This window comes from Eurypyga helias, unplaced genomic scaffold (assembly GCF_000690775.1).
Source record: "Eurypyga helias isolate BGI_N326 unplaced genomic scaffold, ASM69077v1 scaffold8271, whole genome shotgun sequence".
Classification (NCBI taxonomy): domain Eukaryota; kingdom Metazoa; phylum Chordata; class Aves; order Eurypygiformes; family Eurypygidae; genus Eurypyga; species Eurypyga helias.
This window is the reverse complement of record NW_010230207.1, coordinates 1-19,850: the sequence shown is the minus strand read 5'-3', so window position 1 is coordinate 19,850 and position 19,850 is coordinate 1. Positions and strand designations below refer to the sequence as shown.

At 42.7% G+C, this 19,850-nt stretch overlaps 1 protein-coding gene across 1 annotated transcript in view; it reads left to right on the top strand.

Moving 5' to 3' along the window:
• LOC104516357 (dual 3',5'-cyclic-AMP and -GMP phosphodiesterase 11A-like) overlaps positions 1–19,744 on the top strand; it is a gene marked incomplete at its 3' end in the record, with an annotated part of 83,137 nt that extends 63,393 nt beyond the window's left edge. The window contains exons 10-12 of the mRNA XM_010160660.1: positions 18,111–18,257; positions 18,363–18,470; positions 19,413–19,744. Of these exons, the coding sequence (XP_010158962.1) occupies positions 18,111–18,257; positions 18,363–18,470; positions 19,413–19,744 (587 nt within the window). The remainder of the gene's footprint in view (positions 1–18,110; positions 18,258–18,362; positions 18,471–19,412) is intronic.
• Positions 19,745–19,850: the final 106 nt, after the last annotated feature.

Here is a 19,850-nt window from a genome sequence, read left to right as displayed (position 1 = left end):
TTTGGGGATGAGAAGGGGGATTGGCCCTCCAGGTAAACACAAGTGGGACTGCAGAGATCCATATGCAGAGCCTGAGGAAATCCCTTAGTCTCTGTGGGTGATAGTCTGGCTCCAGTGATGGCAGTGGGAGGTTTGACATTGATTTCACAAGGATGTCACTGTCTTCAGCTTTGTTTGGCATTTGTAAAATTGCACAGTAACCTTCCCTCTGTCAGCTTCCATCTATTTATACGTGGCAGCCAGCCTTTTGTATTGCGTTTTCTGATGGAACAAGATCTGTGAAAAAAGTTAAAATGTAAGATCTAGTCCTCTTCTTATGCTGGTTTAAAATGTACGCTGAGTGAAAACTGGAGTTGGCATGCAGTGTGAAACGGGTCCTTTTTCCTGAAAATGCCTAGGTTTTACAGTGGGGAAAACACATGGAAGCTTAATTGACAGAGTTTCAATAACAATTGAATCAGAATTAATTATTAATCAGAATTAATCACGGGGTATCTACCATTGTTCCTGTAACTGGGATACGTGCTGTACTTCCAGGTTCTAAGAGAGAGGATGTGGTTTTTATGAATGATTTATAGGTTTACAGCAAGAGCAGTGAAAATATACAGTGTATAAGTATTGTACATGGACCCTCTGATGCCAGGTTATTTTATATTTATTTGCTACTCAATATTTTTCAAATTTGATTTTTTTTTAAAAGATTTTATTTATGATGGCTTCAAAAAGAAATCATTTAAATCCAATATGCTGCTGAGTTCATATAAACTACATAATATTTTTTAGATTTTTCTGATACGTGCTGCATTGCTGTGATAGGTAGATTTCTGATACCATTGCTCCAGATATAGGGAGAAGAATTAAACTTTGCTTTTCATGGGCATTTGCATGTAAAACAAAACAAAACAACCTTGAGAGCACACATTTCTTGCGTACCTGAGAACATCTGTCAGAAGTCTTGAGGCTGATTTAACAAAATGTTTCTCCTCACTTGCATCCACGTAACTATACTAAATTCAAACTGAATTTTGGCAGGATAAGCTCTTGAAGTAATGCACCAATGAATCATACCCATATAATATTAGTTTTATTTTTTTTAAGAAGTTAGGTATGATTATAAAAACTATGGGAACTCTTGTTCTTCTCTCTTGTATTTTAGACTTGAAAGGCAATTCCATTATTTCCACTATGTGCTAGCGCTAGTGATTAGCCATACGCAGACTCGTGAAGTCTGATGTATCCAACGCTGTCCTACAGCGTTGTCCTGTAGTGCCAGGTTTCTTCTATCTGCAATGCAGGCTCTTCAAGCCTAAAAATAGTTGTCGCTTAGACAAATATAGAAAGCCAAGATACGTGAGTAAAGAATGCAGAATTGTGTCCAGGACAGGATATTTATAGCAAGAGTTACTGAGTTCTGAGACAGTAATGAACAAGTCCTGTGACTTAGCAAGCAGTCCCACAAACACACATCACCCTTAAATTTAGCTAATGTAGTCTCCAAAGAGAATATGTAAACACTGTCCTATTCTGGGTAATATACAAAAAGCTATTTTTAAAAAGCTAACCTAATTGTGCAGCTGTGAATGGTGTAAGTCAGATCAATATTTAATGACTATGATGCATTATTTATAGCCCAGTGAGAGACTCCCTTTTTTTAGGTCAAACAGCACACCCGAGAGCTGCACAACGCAAAGTAATGTATCACCTGCTCTACACAGCCTTCAGTTCAGGGTGTAGCGGGAGTAACAATTCCTGTAGTTCTCAGTTCCATAGCCTGAGGTATGGCTAGTTAAGATCTACCTCCACATAGGGAGGCTTTTGCGTGTCTCTTAAAAACATTCAACCAAATGATGATGGAAAGAGTTGAACAAAAAAAAAACCCGTTTTTAAGGCTGTTACTGTATATGGCAATGTAAACAGTTGAATCATGAAAGATGATGGATTTAAGTGAATTTGATACTTGGAGTGTGATACACGTATGATACGAAATTAATTTGTTATTCATGTCTTACGCTGCTGCAATTTTATACCCACTCTTCAACGCATAACAGTGGGCAGCGCGATGAAAAATCACGTTTTATGTATTAATTTTACCTCCCGTCTCTATAAGGATTGGGAAAGCATTCCTAGGCTACGTTCTTCTCTGCTGCGGTGCCATCTTTCCATTTAGATCTGTTTTAGTTCTGGTAATTAAATAATTTGTAGTGGTTTATAATAATTTCATTATAGTCTTCCACAGTAATCAAATTTCAGAAAGGCAATCTGGCCTTTGTGGTTTGGACCAGCTATGAAATATTGCCACTTAGATGTGTATAGCTAGAAGATGAGGGTTTTATGCGCTGACGACACTGCTGTTTCAGACTGCCTGCTAACGTGGGTTTACCAAGGACTGTAGGCACGTGGGTTAACCAAGGACCAAAGGCACGTAATCCCACTGCAAGTCAGTATTGCAGGCCGCAGGCCCAGCCGCGCCTGCGGTGAAACGTCTGCAGTTCTTTCGAGACCTGCAGTTCTGTGTAAGTGCAATGTTATTCACACGCTGAAGTATTTTTCAGATTGCCCCACAGGACTTGTCACACGGACTCTGGGACTGCTCTTTGGCTGTCACAGGAGGGTCTGTGCTGGCATTGAGCTTTTCCCCAGTGCTGTTCCAGCTGCTCAGGTTCCACCGAGAGTAGTGACAATGGGGAACACATAAGGAGAAACCTTGAAGGTAAACAGGGCTGAAGGGTTAATAATGAGCTGTGTTCCCTTCTTGCCTTTTGAGAAACGCACGTGTTCACAAGATGCAAACCCGTTTATTTTTGCTGCTTTTCCACATGCACTGCCCACATAAGACCTAAAGCACAAGGTTAAGAGTTTCATAATTCATAAGACTGAGGTCTTTATTGTATAACATTATTTCATACACTTTCACATGTGCCTATGTCTTCAGTTGTCATGGAAACAAGAAGTCAGGAACATATTGCGTACACTGAAAATTATTAAGAATAATAAATAATTAAAAATTAAATACTGAGGTTTTTATACTGGTTTCTGAAATGTGAGGTTGTCATCTGTTGACATCAGGCTAGCGCTCTGTACCTCAAAGACATATAATGCTAAAGAATTTTTTTAATTTCAGTGAAGAGGGAATGGCATTTTTTTGATGGCTCATGGTCATACAGTGATTAGGTTTAGGGGCATCAGATTAAATGGTCAGGGTACAGATTCTGATCTGACTAAAGGTGTCTCTTCAACAAATGCATAGTTATACTGTATGACCTATTACCATAGCTGTTAATGAGATTACAATGATGAATTAACAGAAGGAAAAGGCAAATGAGTGCTGTTTTATGAAGACTCTTACTTCTGGCTCAGGAAATCCCTGATGTGCAGCTCAACGAAGCTGAGAGGAATGCACCAAGGAAGTATGTTTTCTTAGTTCAAACAGGCTTCCCTCCTCTTGGCCATTCTCAAAGCTAAGGTTCAGGGCTTAGAAGGACCTCTGGTCTGACACAGTGCAACTATTCTTACGTTATTAATCAGTGCCTTCCAACAGCACTGCTTGGAAAATAGTTAGGAAACAGCATTCTTTGCATGACTATCACCCAGAAAAGAGACCATGCCTTCTGCATTCAAAATGAAATGTGCTTTGACTTGATCATTAGTCATAAATCTCAGGAATTGCAGATGTTAGTGTTTGATGGAAACTCCAAAGTTTACTGAATTGTTTTAGTATGAGCTGTTTCTTTTCCTTTCTCAACCACCTGCCCCTGGAAGCATTTCTGGATTGCCCTGCTGAGCTATTCTTCAGCTCCTTGTCAGTGCCAGGAGCTGTGATTCTCAGGTGCACTTCTCCTAATGCAGCAGCCCTTCTCATACAGATGTTGTTGCCATCGTGAAACCTGTTCCAGTGTTATAGGGGTTATTGAGAATGAGGCCTATAAAAGAGCAATATGACAGTTTGTGAGGAAAAAAATACCCAGCTGAGTGTTTTTGCCTTAATTTCTTCCATGAGGCATTTTATCGAAATCAGAAAGCGGGACAACTTCAGTGTGCCAGAGGCATCAGAGGGGCACCTGTTGACAGATTACCTTTGGAGCTGTCCAACCAGACTAGTGTTCTGCTGTAATGTCTTAGTTCTAGGGGTAGTTAATAGAAAAAGCCAATGGGAATTCTGAATTTGCTTTCAAAAATGTAAAAATCCAGTTTTGTTGAAATCTCAGCATTCAAATTACTGGCTTCGTACTTGATCAAGATGAGGTTTAATTGGTGCAAAAGGTCACTGAAAAGATTCCTCTTGCATTTCTTAAATGACTGTATTCATTATTTCCAGGTGAAAACATGGGACCCTCAGAGTAAAATGTTCCCTTCCCTCCAAGGCAGATGAAGTAAGAATTTTCCAGGATGTTGTGGAGGGGAGGGTACAAGGGGTAATTTGACCTGGTGAGGCTGAGAGCTGCTCTCTGAAGGGGCCAGCCCTCTTTGCTGGCTGCAGAGGGGTAAAGAGAGGTTATGGTGTTCACGAGGAGTATATCTACCCGGTCTGCCCACCTGAATATTTGTAGTCTGACTGGCATCTCAGCAGGGCAGGGTGCTTGGTGTTTTGGTTTCCCATCTGCAAAGAGAGACATTTAATCTGCAAAGAGAGAAATTTAAACATCTCTGTGAAGGATTTCAGTGTTTCTGCTTTCTGACTGCAAAAGATTGTGTTGCATTTGTGTGATAAGCCTGCACAAAACAGTTTATTTTGTAGTGTAGGAGGTAAGTAAATCCTGCTTTAAAAAAGAATCTTTCTTTTGAGGAAAAGATATATGTGATTTGAGAGAGTTAAGGCAAAAGAAAGAAACCTGTGGCCTGGAAGCTAGATAAAGCCTGCAGTTTAATCGTATATCCAAGACCAGACAATTCTTTCTGTTAATTTATGAGTTTAGCACAGGTCATTAAATGGATTTTTAAAAGGGATAGGCTGCTTTCGGCAAGGAATAGGGTTCTGTTCTGTGGATTATATCAGGACAAGAGCATAATCTGTATGTCAGTAAGGAACATACTGTGGAATTGGTTTAATATGCAAAGGCAATGTGTACGTATTCTTAAGTGTTTATGCTATACAGAATAATCTCTGAATAATTCCACACTACAGGTTAAAAAGAAGGGATCTTAAGGGTTAGAATTAAAAAATGTGAAAAAACAGCAATGATAATTCTGACTACAGAGTAAAGACACACAGTAACTAGAAATATTAAAAGACTACTTCTAAGATCAGGTACTTCACAGCTAGACCAGAACTTAAATCTCCTTGTTAAATACCTTAACAAGTAATAAACTTCACTGAAAATAACGGAAAATTAAAATTACATGCATGATCAAAACCCGTTGTTATAGTATTTTTAAAAAACTGCCTTCTTAAAGCTGAAGAGATTTTAGTTGATTTAGAGAATACTTCTAAGAATTTCTGCTAGACTCTAAATTATTTTACAGTACTAAAAAACCCATTCTAAGTAGTTTAAAATATTACTGACTTACTGCCTTTAATAGTGGCTGTTTTTCAGTTTCTTAGTAGTTATGCACACTAATACAGTGGTACTTGAAGAACAGAAATTTTCAGCAGAGGAATAATAAAACACTTACGGTTATTAATCTGCCCATACTAAAAAAAAGTATGCTACTACTTTGCTGCTCTCAAATACTTCATTTTGTTATTTACTTACATGGGAAGTTTTGCATTTCATGCATCTGTTTTCATACCCAAAACCACAGTTGGTCCAGGACTTCAAAATGTTTAGAAAAAATAATTAGAAATAGCAGTTGTTGAGGATATAGTATTCTTCACAAGTGAAGGTGAAATGATTTATTATCCAACAGGCTGTTGTCTGTCCTTCAATCTGACCGGTCATCATACTTGACAAGAATCTCTTGTCAGCTGGAAAGCACTGAGGAGTAAATACAGTTCAACGTTGCTGCACCATTAGCCAACAACCATGCAAAAAGTGATAAGGCTTGAATACATTTAAAATGTCATGCAGGCCTGAGGAATATCTGATGAATGATTAAAACCAAAACAACCAACAACAGTTGTCAAATGATACAGTAGTATGCTGCAGTCAGTGGCAGACTTGGGAATTTATACTCGGAAAGGTTTTCAAACAGGAAGAAAAATCTATCTAGCAAAGACTTAAGCTCTTAAATTGGACCAGAATAATTTTTAAAAAGGGGGTACTTCGATGAATGATGGTACTTTAGGAGTTAATGAGGTTTTATCATGGTTCTTTCACCATCAATTATTCCCCTCATAGACATCCCTGGGGCTGGCCCTGTATGTGTCAGCTCACTGTTCAGAGATCTGCATTCCCAGACTGGCCCAGTAAGACCATTGCACTGTTTGTTTTAACTCATGGAAGAGAGAATTCTTCAAAGAAATCCAGGAAAATAGCATAATGTCACATTTTAAGTCATTCTTTATTTATCTGTGCTTGGGTTCCTTTTGTAGCCCCAGCAGACTGACAGTTACAACTGGAGATTTTCTCGTTAAAAAAAATCAACTTCCTTTTCTCCAAACTTTATTTGGATAGAAATTTTCTAATTGGCATTAATATTTTCAGTCTGAATTTTAACATTAAACAAGTTCCTTAGTAGTTGTACTGATTTTAAAACCAGGAAAAAAAAAATTGTCTTTCCTTGCATGTACAACACAAGGAAGAAATAATAGACTCACAGGATGGTTTGTGTCGGAAGGAACTGTAAAAGCTCATCTAGTTCCAACCCCCCGCCAAGGGCAGGGACAACTTCCACTAGACCAGGTTGCTCCAAGCCTCATCCAGCCTGGCCTTGAACACTTCCAGGGATGGGGCATCCACAGCTTCTCTGGGCAACCTGTTCCAGTGCCTCACCACCCTCTCCGGGAAGAACTTCTTCCTGATATCTAATCTAAACCTCCCTGATTTCAATTTAAACCCATTATCCCTTGTCCTGTTGCTATAGGCCCTTGTAAAAAGTCCCCCCCCACCCCCAGCTTCCTTTTAGGCCCCTTCAGGCACTGGGAGGTGCTGTAATGGCTTATGACATCTCCAACGAGTTCATATTAGAGCTAGAACGTTCTTATAATTAAAACTCCAGAAAGTGAAGAATTGGAAGTAGATGAGGAATGTTTTTCTGAGATGAGTATGTTTGGCCACTGGGTGCCATCCTTGCTCCACTTTAGGGCTGATTGCCTAGCAGCATTTCTATTCAGCTGTAAAATCCTGAAAAAAGTAATACCAGTGCAATTTCACACCGTTGTCATGTTTGTGTGTGTGCATGTAGTAGAATATGTTAGCAGCACAGGCAGCATGTTCTTCTTGCATGAGTCACTGAGAGATGCGAGAGAAATACTCTCGCGGGTCCGGGCGTTGTATGCAGTCTCTCGTATCCAGCAATTCCTTATTTTTTTGCATTCCACCATCAGCTGGGAAGAGTGGGGCTGTGCTGAAAGACCTCATCCCACACAGGAGTATTCGAGTTGACCGTGCTTCTATGTGTGATTAACTTGTGCTCTGGGATTATTTGAAGGAAAACATTAGATGTATGCACAGTTTTTTTCTAGATCAGCTCATATTTGGGGTATATGGGCCTGTGCCATCCAAGCAGAACTATAGCTAGGATGCATTATGTAAAAAATACTTGTGATTACAACCCTCTACAGGTTATTTATTACCCTATTCCATTGTCTGCTGGGGAGAGGAGGGGGGAATTCCTCTATTGTTTTGGTCTCAGAAGTTGCTTGGGCAAAACCCCAGGCAGAGTAAATGTACTTTCTAACAGAGAAATTGTCAGTAGTTCTGCAGTTTTAGTCTTTCCAATTTGAAGTATAAACACTTTAAATGTATGAGAAGTAGACTCTAGCACTTATCTTTCTTGCTGCAGCTACATGGAAAATGTGCAGACTGTACCCCAGGCAAAAACAGGAAACTGAATATTTTATGAGGCTATTTCTCATGATGATGTGTTCCGTCGTCCTGTGCTGTGCAACAAGCTACACCCAGCTCTGAACGCACGCAAAAAGCTGAGGACGTCAGATATCAGTGTTTTCCAGAGCCTTTGTGCGCATAGAGCATCCTGTTTGGTGTGCTTAGACCCAACTCAGCTAGCCCTGCTTTCTGTGGTGTCATGCAGCAGCGTGTTTTGTCCCAGGCATGCAAGCAGTTTATGGGCACGCAGAAAACGCCACCCCAACTCATAGCAGTTTCTGTTTGGCCTTCCTCAACCCTACTGTTAACCTGCTGGTGAGCCGGGGCTGTGTGGCACAGCAGTGTGGCCCTGGGAGGTCCCGTATCCAGCTCCTTGCCCAGCTCACGTCCCAGCTGTCTGCTCATGAACTGTCCCTCTGTGTAGTCAGTGGTGGCAGAGGTATTTGTGCACCCCACAGCTCTGTGCCGGGCATGGACAATCCTTAGGGTCCCTAAATGGAGTCATGTAGACACACCACTTCGCTGAGGTCCATACCCCCTCTGCTCATGCTGGACTGTCTGAGCGCTGGGCAAGACATTACCTTCAGAGCAGTAACCTGGCAGGTGCACGCTGTCTCCGGGAAAAGGAACGGTTGTAGCCATCAGATATCACACGGGTATTTTCGCAGGGGCCAGTTAACGTGTATTAGAAGACCTTCATTAAGAACCTCATGAATGACAAGAAACAAGTATTTATGGCTGTGTTGCAGCCTTTTCACTTCAGAGCAGCGGTAGATGAAAGCAACTTTTGTTTAAAGAAAATCTGTAAAGCTCGTAAGCTATAGGTAGTAAGTGAAGAGCTAAATAAATACAAGATGTAGGTGCCCATTATTTGGTTTTGTTGAAAGAGCAGGTCTGGACGTGTTACCTGTCCTCAGCGCACGTGGTGAGGCTGGGAGCTGCATGGGAGCCAGAGGTCTGTGGTGCTGGGCGCTCGGGCTCTCCCTGCTGGGGTGCTGTGCGGGGTGCTGCGGAGGGTGTACCTTCTGCTGTGGCTGGAGGAGGTGGGCTCTGGGATCCCCCCCTGCCGCAGCCTCGCATGTGATAGCACCACTCTTGGCTCATTACTCTGTAGCAAGATGAAGCTCTGGATTTTTGGAGGATGCTCTTTTGGGCAGGCGTGAGTGCTCCTGGGGAGTGATTTACGGAGTCAGAATAGCATGGGTGGACCTAGAATCAGAACTTGATAAAAACTAAGGAGAAAGACAAAGATGAAACGTATTTTAAGGATAATTGCGGCAAGGTTCTCTATAGCTGTTCTGTAAATGTATGTTGTAGGTTTGAAGGTGTTTTCAATGTTATTTATTGTCCACCTGACAGTATTCCGCTATAGCTGTCACTCCAGCGGCTCTGAAATAGGACTTTCTTCCCAGTGGAGCTGTAGCCCACTCATACATTTGCATAACTTTCCCCACCAGTCGACGTGCTGCCAGCCTGATTTGTCGCAGGAGCTCAGAAAGAAAATTTCGGCGGCCAGCAGGAGCACCGTCCGGTGCCATTGCTGTGCCCTCCTGCAGCACCGCCCCGGCCCCACAGTGGGACGCGAGCGGTGGGCCTGCAGGTTGCTGTGGGAGCAGCGAGGGCTGCTGGAGTATGCTGGGGTGGGAAGAGGTGTAACTCCAGTCAGCGAGTAAGCATTTGTGTGGCACTGGGGCGGGGTTGGAGGTTTTATTGTTTCCTTTTTTTTGTTGTTTTTTAGTGTCTGTTCTTGGCAACGCCATCACTTCTTTCTCTCATGTGCTCTCTCATGCCATGCGTCCTACTGAGAATCGCAGGGCACAATGTGGGCTGTTTGCCACCAAAACAGCCCATTCCTCCCTGTGCCTACACATCTTGTCCTCTGTGAGAAGACCCCTGACCCTGTTCTTTCCAGCCTTAAGTCAGGTTTTTCCTGTTCTGAGTCTTCAAGGCAGCAGCTAGAGCCTTCCCTCCCCCTTCCTAGGTGGAGGAGAGGGCTACCTTGTATCCCTTTTCCCCTCACTCTCCCAAATTTATAGGCATGAAGGGGACAAGTCTGCATTACCCATTCTGCTCTTCATGGGAGCAACAAAGCCGGCTCTCTGCCTACCAACACCAAGGAAGCCTGTTGTGGGAAATGGGAGCCTGCATGCCTGACACTTTTGTATCACAGAGAAATACTTGCCCTAGGTTTGCTGCTTGTGTTTGTTTAAAGTTCTGGGACGGAGACTGAATAGACCCTTTTGTATGAGCTTCTCATCTGCACCAGTGGTCATAAAAAGTAGACAGTTGCTAGCCTGGAGTATGTGACACACTGGTTATTTCCTAATCACCATAAGCCAAAAGGACGTGAACACTCCCCTGCGCGCCTCAGGAGATCATTGTGTCGAATGTGCATGCCCTGTAAAACTCCGGTCCTAGGCTGCTGTGGTTATGGACTTTGGCCTTAGGAATAATAGATGCTCAGACCATTAATTGCTTTTATTTTATGTCTCTCTTATTTTAAAATAGAAATTTCTTGTTCCTTTTATAGGCTGCCATATATTATGTTTCTGTGTACTAGGAAACAACTTTAACATCAAGGATTGAATTTTAGCAACATAAATAATGTATTTTGTGTCTTTTTTATTACAGTTTGTAACAATTTCAAATGTAATATTTTTATCTCTGAAATTTATTATTCCTTTTGATGGGTCCCAATTTCAGAAAGTGGCATATTCAGACAGGATTGATTGGCTGATCAGAAACACTCAAAATACTTTTGGCTTTTTAGCTATAATTCTGGGCTTACCTTTGGAAACAGCATGTGTAATGACATATCTTCCCTTGCCCTTTAAAAAATAAAATTGTAAGAAGAAAAATCCTTTTATCAGGGACATACAGCTTTATGCCAAGAGTAGAAAGTAAATACCATATTTTTGTCCTAAGTCCGCAGCGTATGATGATAAAAAAAATCCTATATGCTATATTTGATAGTGATACATTGCTTAATGGCTGCTTTTCTTTTTCTATAAAAGAAGGAGCAGAATAAATAGCATAATGCCATAAAGTTTCTCTTTTAATTACAGCAAATACCAGTATCCATACTAAGCAGTAGTTCTGTTTGGTAAAGGGTCAACCCAAATACAGCTTTTTGAAACAAGATGAAACGTAACCTCCTTTGTTGCACGTTTCATGTCACGCTGTTAATTTGCCAGTTGAGGATGAAGCGGTGCGCACGAAGTTACATGTGCGTCAGCGCAGGTTTTGAACCGAGGTGCAAGAGCAGCAGCAATCTCGGTTTAGAGGTGTGAAGCTCTGACTAAAGCCATGAATGACCTTTTCCAGCAAAGGGCTTGGACACCCACTGCGGGACTCTGGGCAGGGTTTGGGCATTTGGTTGCACAGCTGCAGCCCTCTGCTTAGCTGCTGGGTTACTCTGAACAGGCTTAAAATACATAAACCCTGTTCCAGGGACTCTTGATGTCTTTTACATCTGACCAGTTGTTGGATAAAACGTTCAGTCTGGCACACAAACAGGTATTCTGGTAGATCCGACAATGGCACAGCATGTTTATACGGCAGCGTCGAGGTCTCTGTATCTCATGTTTTCGTCCAGCTGCCTTCAGATGAGTCCAAAGCCCCACTCCTGTCTCATCCTGTCCTGATGCATTGCAGTCTCCAGTGTGGTTATGTGAGTATCCCCTGGAATATTTCACCAAAGTGGAACTTGGTGAAAGTAGCTGAAGGGTAAATAAAGTTGGGCTGTTTCTGACTGTGCTTGAGCAGGGGTGCTGGAGAGCTGCTCTTGAGAGCTCCTTTCCAACCTGAACGATTCGGTGATTCTGGGCGATTTCACTCCCAAAGGCAGCAGCAATGCTACTGTGATAATCATCTTGTTAAATCATTAGAATCGAGGTCCAGAGAAGAATACATGTGCACACTTTAAGCCTCTCCCACACCTACTCCCCTTTACTGTAAGTATTATAAAATTCCCTTTAAATGCGGTTATCCCGCTCCTGCTGCGGCTAGTCATTGGAAGAGGTGCTAACTCAGCATTGTGAAGGGCAGAGGGACACCATCCGCAATCTGCGGTAACAGATGGAGGCCTTGAAAAGCTGGCTTGTTCTGGGCATTAAAACATCCCTGAGCTGAAACATTTGATTCTTTCTCCTTTGGAGAGAAATGTGTCAGACTGGACTATAACAGGCTTTGTTATTCCACAGCTATGAAGTGCAAAATTTGTCCACGACTGCTAATAACTGACTATAAAGATATGTTTTAAAAGATGCCTGCAGCTATAAATATAAGCGAGTATTTTAGAGGGCTTTATACATGGAAAGAACCCTTTACAAATAAAAATCTTTGCCATCAGAAAGTACTGTCTGCAGTATGGCGCGATAGGAGATTGAGAGGTAAAGAAGGCATCACATTTAGATGTTTTCCACTTTGATGCTTTCTGTGCGAGTTCTGATGATCGGCCTTTAAGGTTTTTCAGTTCCTAATCTTCTGAGAGATTCTAGGTGAATAGGTACTTGAAAGGGTCTTATTTTCTTGTGTACGTCATGTTGTCTGAAGCTCCAGTTTCACTTTAGAGTATGGATGAGGTCAGATCCTGACCTACTGTTGAAATCATAGCAAGTAGATCCCAGACTCAGACGTTCCCCTGGGAGTTACGATGCATACCATATTGCTTTGCCATTCTTTTGCTACATTGGGACATATATTTCATGGGATATCTTTGTATCTGTTATATACATTCAAGTTTCTTCTTTTTTTCTGTCAGACTGGCAGTATTTTCTAGTTGGAAAACCTTGCTAGCTGTCCCACGTGTCATGTCCATAGGGCTGCGTGAAAAGCGGGCTGTGTTCAGTCGTGGCAGTAGTTACAGAACGGTTCTGAGACCGCACAGGAAAGAAGCTGAGCATACCAAACGGTACAATGTGCTGGGTTTGGTAATAAGGCCATACTAATATGCTTATCAGTAGGTTTAAAATGCTTTCCTCACACAGTAAGCACCGATGTCTTATCCACACAGGTAGTAAAACTGAAGCACAGAGAGTTTAAGTGACACAGCAAGTGGGATTTCAGTCCAGTGTTTTCTGTGTTCAGCTGGACTCCTTCCATGATAGTGAAGGATTTGCAAAGAGAGGGAACGCTCCCTAAAGAACTTCCCATTTTCCTTATGCCTGATTCTATCATGTTATCAAATACGGGTATATAAGATCATGCAGAATACACTATTAGAAGAGATATTGCTAAATCATTTAGTAAGCCTTCCCCTCAGTATGTGGAATGATATTTTTGTCCTGTGCTGTTAGTATCAAATGGGATCAAAAACTTTCTCATCTAACGTGATGCTGAATGAAAGTATTACAATCAGACCCTTGAGCTGTAGGTATCTTCCATTTAAGAAACTCCTTAAGCTGCCTGTCAGTGCGTGCCAACTTGCAGGAAATAAGGATGGAGTAAAGGGATTATTGCAAGATGAGACAAAAAGTAGTCACCACCTTGAAACTGCCCGCTCTCCGCCACTGACCCAGACTGCCCAATAACCAAATTCTGCTGTAGGAGATCATTCAATATCCAAACTGCTATTTTGTATTTGTTCCTGACATGATACAGTTTTTCCCCACACAGGGAAAACTCTCCCTCTGGCCATTTTTCATGCTGACACCATGTGACCTGTCTGCAGGTCTCCACTGGCAGCACATCTCACTACCTGGAACACAAAGACTTTAGCTCAGTGTAGCTTTCAAATTCTGAAGACTGGGCTTCCAGCTCACACAGGCCATTCGGTTTGTAACACTGTGTGGATCGTTGGGATAATCCATAAAGTTCCTTCCCTGTTTGGAAGGACTGGTAATGTGTTTCCAGATCCTAAAATAGCAAGACCCCTATCACGAGCTGGTAGCAGCTCTCACACCTACAAGGGATTCAGGACGGGAAGCTTGCCCCCTTTTGCCCATTTCAAGGGATCATTCTTGTACTATTTGTAACTATAAACTGATGTAATTTGTAGTTGAGCATTTAATGGTATACTTTGCATACATTTTCTGAATAGCAGTATTATGACAGTACTAATGCGGTACACGACAGAAACTGAAAGTGGGATTAAAAGGAAAGCAGTCTGCAGTGCCACTAACCAAGCTGAACGTAAAACCTAGCTCTCATTCAGGAAATATGTTCAGTAAGAGCAGCAGAAGTCTCCCCTTTCGCTTGTGTTGACTGACTGTGATTGCTTTGTTCAGCCCTTGCAGTGAGAATGTTGTGAAATGCTCTGTGTGTGTGCATGTTATAATGCATTTTTCTGTCATACATTTACGTATGAACGCATACTGCCCAGAAGAAAAAATGAGCGTGAATGAATACTTCTCTTTATTCTGACCTAGCTGCATGCTGACAGAGTAAAGAAACCGTTTTATACAGCATGTTTTATACCTACTTCTGAAACGGAGACAGTGGGCTTTTAGGAGTGCGAAGGCGTTAAGCATCAGAGTCACTTTTATTTCAAGTATTTAGCCTTTCACAGTTTCCCTAAAACTTCGACTCCTTAGTTTCCTAAGGATTTCCTTCTTAGGTTTTGTTCATCCACAGCAGCCCAAAGATTTATTAATACTGAGGCATTATTTTTCTGTTCCCATGGGCTGTGGTTTATAGTGGCCAGAATTGGGACTTTATTGTTGGTAGAAGCCACTTTGGTGTTCCGTGTATTTGGAGGTATGATGGCCATTAATGACATGTGGCCCTTTGGCAACGGTCGAGGCAGGGTAAGGCTCAGCCAGTCGCTCATCTCCTGGCTGTTCTCCTATGCCAGGCAGGCTGCAAAGCAGTTTACACTGCAGTTTAGCAAAGAGCAGTGAGGAGAGGAGAATCTGTCTCCAATGCTGACTTGAGTACAGAAGTGCTTTTCCTCCTTCCTGTACCCATCCCACACCATGCACATCTGAGTATGGGGTAGCCACAGACCTTGTCTTTATGCTCCCATTCGGGGGCATGACATCCCCTTTCTCAAGCTGCACCAGACGTGGTGATGGTTTCCCGGTCTGGTAACTGCTGAGTTTGTACTTTATTTGGCAAGACCAGTTGCCTTCCATGGGTTAAGCTCAGCTTGTTTTCATGGTTCCTTTCAAGACGGGTTTTTGCTTTGGTACCAAGGGCTGTGGAGATGCGACCAGAGGACGCGTGTCTGGCTGTAATTTACCATCAGCTCACAGGGGAGTTGCGTGAATTTTGCTTGAGGATAAAGAGCGTTGAAATGGCTTGTTCCACAAGGTAAAAAGACTTTGGGGTATAATGTTCTTAATTGTTTTTAGAAAGAGGAAATTGAACTTCAAAGCATTCAAAAGGAAGCAAGCCTTCTAAGTGATTCTAATCACTGGGGTGCTTTAAAAAATAATTTTACTGTAACCTGAATTTTAATTGCCTGCCCCTTCCTCCTATTGTCATGGTACTTTCATTCTCTCCCTTTTCCTGGAAGAGTGTTGTTATTGCTGTTTATTTTAAGAAATCCACTGGAATTTGTCCTGCAGTGCAGCAAAATTTCAGGAATATGGATCTGTTTTAATATTCTGTATTATGAATATTTTTTATATCTTTGTAATTAAAAAAAAGAGGAACTTTAATTACTCTTCTTCTATAAACCCTGGACTGCTACATTTCCAGTAAAAGAAGCTGAGGAGAGGCAACGGCAGGTGCAGCCAGAATATTGCTGCAGCAGCCCCACAACATATCATTTTTTTAACATTATTCAAATTAGTCTCAACACTCATAATTCTGTTGTTTCTTTATTGCTGTTGTAAAGCAAATGGTTCTTTTATACAAATGTTATCTCCTGGCTGTTAATTCAGCAGTTATTTTGGATTATGGCACTTCTGTTAAATTTAGGAATGTAAAACCTCATAAATACTCAGAAGTTTCAGACGGACATGGGAAGAAATAGGTTTTGATTTGCTTTGTTAATATCCTGTTATTCAGTTTGTAATACGTTTGGAATATATTGTTGTTTCTTCACTATTTGATAAAGGGGAAAGCAGTTGTAGCTGAGCAATTGCTTCAAGTGGTCTCCCTTGAATTGTAATGGACCAGTGAAAGTGTTTGTTTCCAGTAAGACATAGCAAGGAAAATATAAATTTTCCTTTAAGGGGATAAAAAACCATGAAAATTTTAGTCAGAGCCCACTTCAGAGTTAATGAAAATGCAGCGGTGGGCTTGGAAAGGGAGTTTCGACAGAACGATTTCAAGCAGGTCTGCTCACAATCAAGTGCTTCTGCTTCAGCATCTTTGCTATTTAAACTTCTCCCGAAGGAACAGATGAGCAAGATGGGCAAATGCGCCTCTTCCCTCAGAGACATGTTATCATGCACTTACTATGCAAGGAGTGTATTCATAGAATAAATATTTGCATGCATCTTGAGTGTCCCCCAGAGCTCTGAAGAATAACTGAATGATAAAAAGTCACCATTCTTGTAAGACCACGGAAGGTCTGGAGAGCAGAGTCTCTGGGCCAGCATGCCTGGGTCACACCTGACTGTCAGTAAATACGTGGCTTTTCAGCCAGACAGTAAAGGGTGTTAAGGATTAACTCGGGTGGGGCATCATCTAGAAGCATTTCCAATGTTTCAATAGTTATTCAAAAAAAGATGCTGAATTGGTTCAACCTAAGTACGCTCATGGACAAAGGAAGTATGCAGTTAACAGAGCCCACACCTCTGCCTGTGTGCTCCCGAGGCTCTTCAGCTGTGTCCCGGGATGGCACTTCACTCTGTGGGCTTGTTGTGTTTTCTGTGTCAGTGACCCTCGCTGGCATGACGCCATGACTTTGTAGCATTGTCATGCTTTACTGGGTGCTGAACTGAAAAGGATTTTCTTCTCGCTACCAAAGAAATTAACGCTGCAGCGTTGATACTATTTTATGGCAGGTTTACACCATCTTCTGTTACGTGGAATAGCTAAACCAGCTTAATCCCTGCATAAAGTAATTGTAGAGTGGCACTTTCCCTTTGGCTAGAAAAAGCTTTTACGTGTCGATTACTCGTGGTAGTTAGAGTGCAGCATTTCAGAACACAAGTTTTCGAGAAGGAGACCATAAGGTAGTCACGTAGAAGCTGTAACTGTGAAGGTGAACTTAGAGTTGCATGAGCAAATGGGCATCTTCTGCAGGTGAGTCGCTGGATGTGCCACGCCAGCTGGGTCCGTGCGATTTGCACTAATTCAGCATGGTCCTGCTCATGGCTCGTGGGCTGGATCCAGCCCCTTCTTCAGGTTTCTGCCTGACCCATCATCTTCCCACTGTGGGAGGCAGGGAACAGCTGCTCCTTCAGCAAATGTCGCCCCCTCCCCCTGCCCTCTCTAGGGAGATGAGTGGCGGGTCTGAGGAGGCACAAGGAAGGGCAAACAAGCCCGTGAGGGTTGTCAGCACCTCTGCCCGGCTCCTGCAGGTGCTGCCACTGGGCCAACCACAGCACATCTGTGTGCCCAACTGTACGCGTTAGCTGGTCCTGCATGCTTACCTGTACGTTTGTGTGTGCAGGAAAATCTCGTTCCTCTCTTGCAAACAGAAGAAAACAGCCCCTTTGTTATGTGGACAAAGCAAAACGTGAGGCTGTTGCTGTTGTTTAGTGACTTACTACATAATCAGTGCATTGAAAATTATTTTTATTTTACCTTGAAAAGTCCTTCTGCTAGACATTTCTTGTGTTGCTCATTTTTGGTTCTATGAAAGTATCTCAATAAAGCAAAGGGTACTTGCATGCTTACAAATGTGAGGACGTTTGGGTGAAGACATTCTGCAGAGCAGTATATTTACTTTGCATTTCTGAATGGTAGCAATTAAAATTCACAGCTGCTGGCTGTCCAGATGTTTCTTGCATTACAGCATTGTAATTTGCATTGGAATATATTATGTTACTGCAGTAGCTGTAAAGTGGTCAACTCGCGCAGGCTGTATACGGGCTCCAGTTGGGATGGTGAGCCTATTTCCTACTCGGACCAGGTTCCTCTCCTTCCCACTGTTTCCCTGCTTTGTTAGCTTGACATGTTTGCACCTCTCAGATGAAGACTTTCATTGCTCAGCATTGCAATCGAGCAGGAGATGTATTGGCAGGTCAGAACTGATGTATGGATGGTTTCTTGTGAGAGCAACGCAGGGGGAAAAAAAAAAATCCAAGTTTTGAATGAGAAGTTGCCCTTTCCCTTTGGCATTTTCAGGCAGCAAACATCCCTCTGGTGTCAGAGCTTGGCATTGATGATATCCATTTTGATGACTTCTCGCTTGATGTGGATGCCATGATTACTGCAGCCCTGAGGATGTTCATGGAACTTGGAATGGTTCAGAAATTTAAAATTGACTACGAGGTAACCATCTGCGCTGCAGAGATATCTGCTGCCTTTGTCTTGGCACTGCGCTGTCCATTTGTACACGTTTAGTAGCCCAGATACAATTTGTACTTTTCGTTTCAGACGCTGTGTAGGTGGCTTTTGACGGTTAGGAAGAATTACCGAATGGTTCTGTATCACAACTGGAGGCACGCTTTCAACGTCTGCCAGCTAATGTTTGCCATGTTGACTGTAAGTATCCAGCTCCAGACAATCCCGTAAGAGCTTTTACTGCCACATTGCTTTACCTGTCTAAGTGTTTTCCAATGTTTGATTTCTTCTCTAGTTATTATGATGCTCGTTCACTTCCAGTAGAAACGCACAGAGAATCAGGTTATTCAACTTGAGGCAGCAGATACTTGGCAGAGCCTTACAGTGTTGTAGTGACAGTGATAGCACAGGCACACTAAAGTGACTGAAAACAGATGGCAGTCTTGGAGGGAGCTTGTTATTACGGATCTTGGTCTTACAAAAATGTTTTTCTTTTGGAACTCTTTGATTTGACATTTATTTCAGACTCTTAAACTGGGGGATGCAAAACCAGGGAAGATTAGAATCCCAGAAGTATTTATTAGGTTGATATTTATTACCCTTCTTATCCAGCTTCATCTAAATAGTTGTAGAAGGTATTGCCTTAAGACATTTTAAGATTATCTGCCAGCATAGTGATCTAAGTGAATCTTGTGCCTCTGTTGGACACGGGAACACTTCTGGGTTTTATTTGCATGTATCTCCATCAGTGCCTGTAACTCCTTTCAGCACACAAGTAAATTCTGTTTAAAGAACCACTGCTCTCACTCACGCTCTCTCCCAACACCACAACAACCCCTGCATGAAAGTCCATGTTTGGCTAACTGATTCTTGTAAATACATCAGTAAAAAGTGTGGTAGTCCTGGATGTCTCAGATTCTGTTTGATATTGCAACAGAGAAGCAACGTGTCTGAATGCACACAACGCTTTCCACTGTACTTTACTTTTAGGTTTGCCTTATTTCCAGATAAGAATTTAAGTTTTTCCGTCTTTTCTTCCTGTTCAGTTTTCAAGGCCGGAGTCATAGAAAGTGGTTGTATTGACAGCATTGGTGCAAGTATTTATTTATCTGGGCTATCATGTGTTTGTGCCCTAATCTGTAGTCGCTGACTGTGCTCTCGTTGCCGGCCAGTCTCTGCGGCGTGGCCAGCGTCTGCACCCTGTCCGCAGGGATGGAGACTCCCGGCCTCTGCCGTTCGCAGCACAGGTCAGCGCTGCGTCAACACGGGCTTGTCCAGTCCGCGGCCGGTTGGCCGCTCACGGGGCACAGCGGCCTGGTGCGTGGCTTCCCAGCTGAGCTCCTCTGCTTGCCGTCGTCTCTGCGCCTCAGCTCTGCGTGTCGGCTGAGAAAAACCATCCCCTGGCCCGTGGATGTTGATGTGGCGCCGGGTCTCGTCCCAGCGACGTGGGTTGGTTCGCGCGAGCCTTTCGGGAGGTGAGGGAAGTGGTGCTGTGCGCCCTGGGAGGAGGCAGAGGGCGATGTTCAGCGGGAGGGACGGCACAGCTCCCCGCCCGGGCGCGCGGCAGGTCAGCCGAGCAGC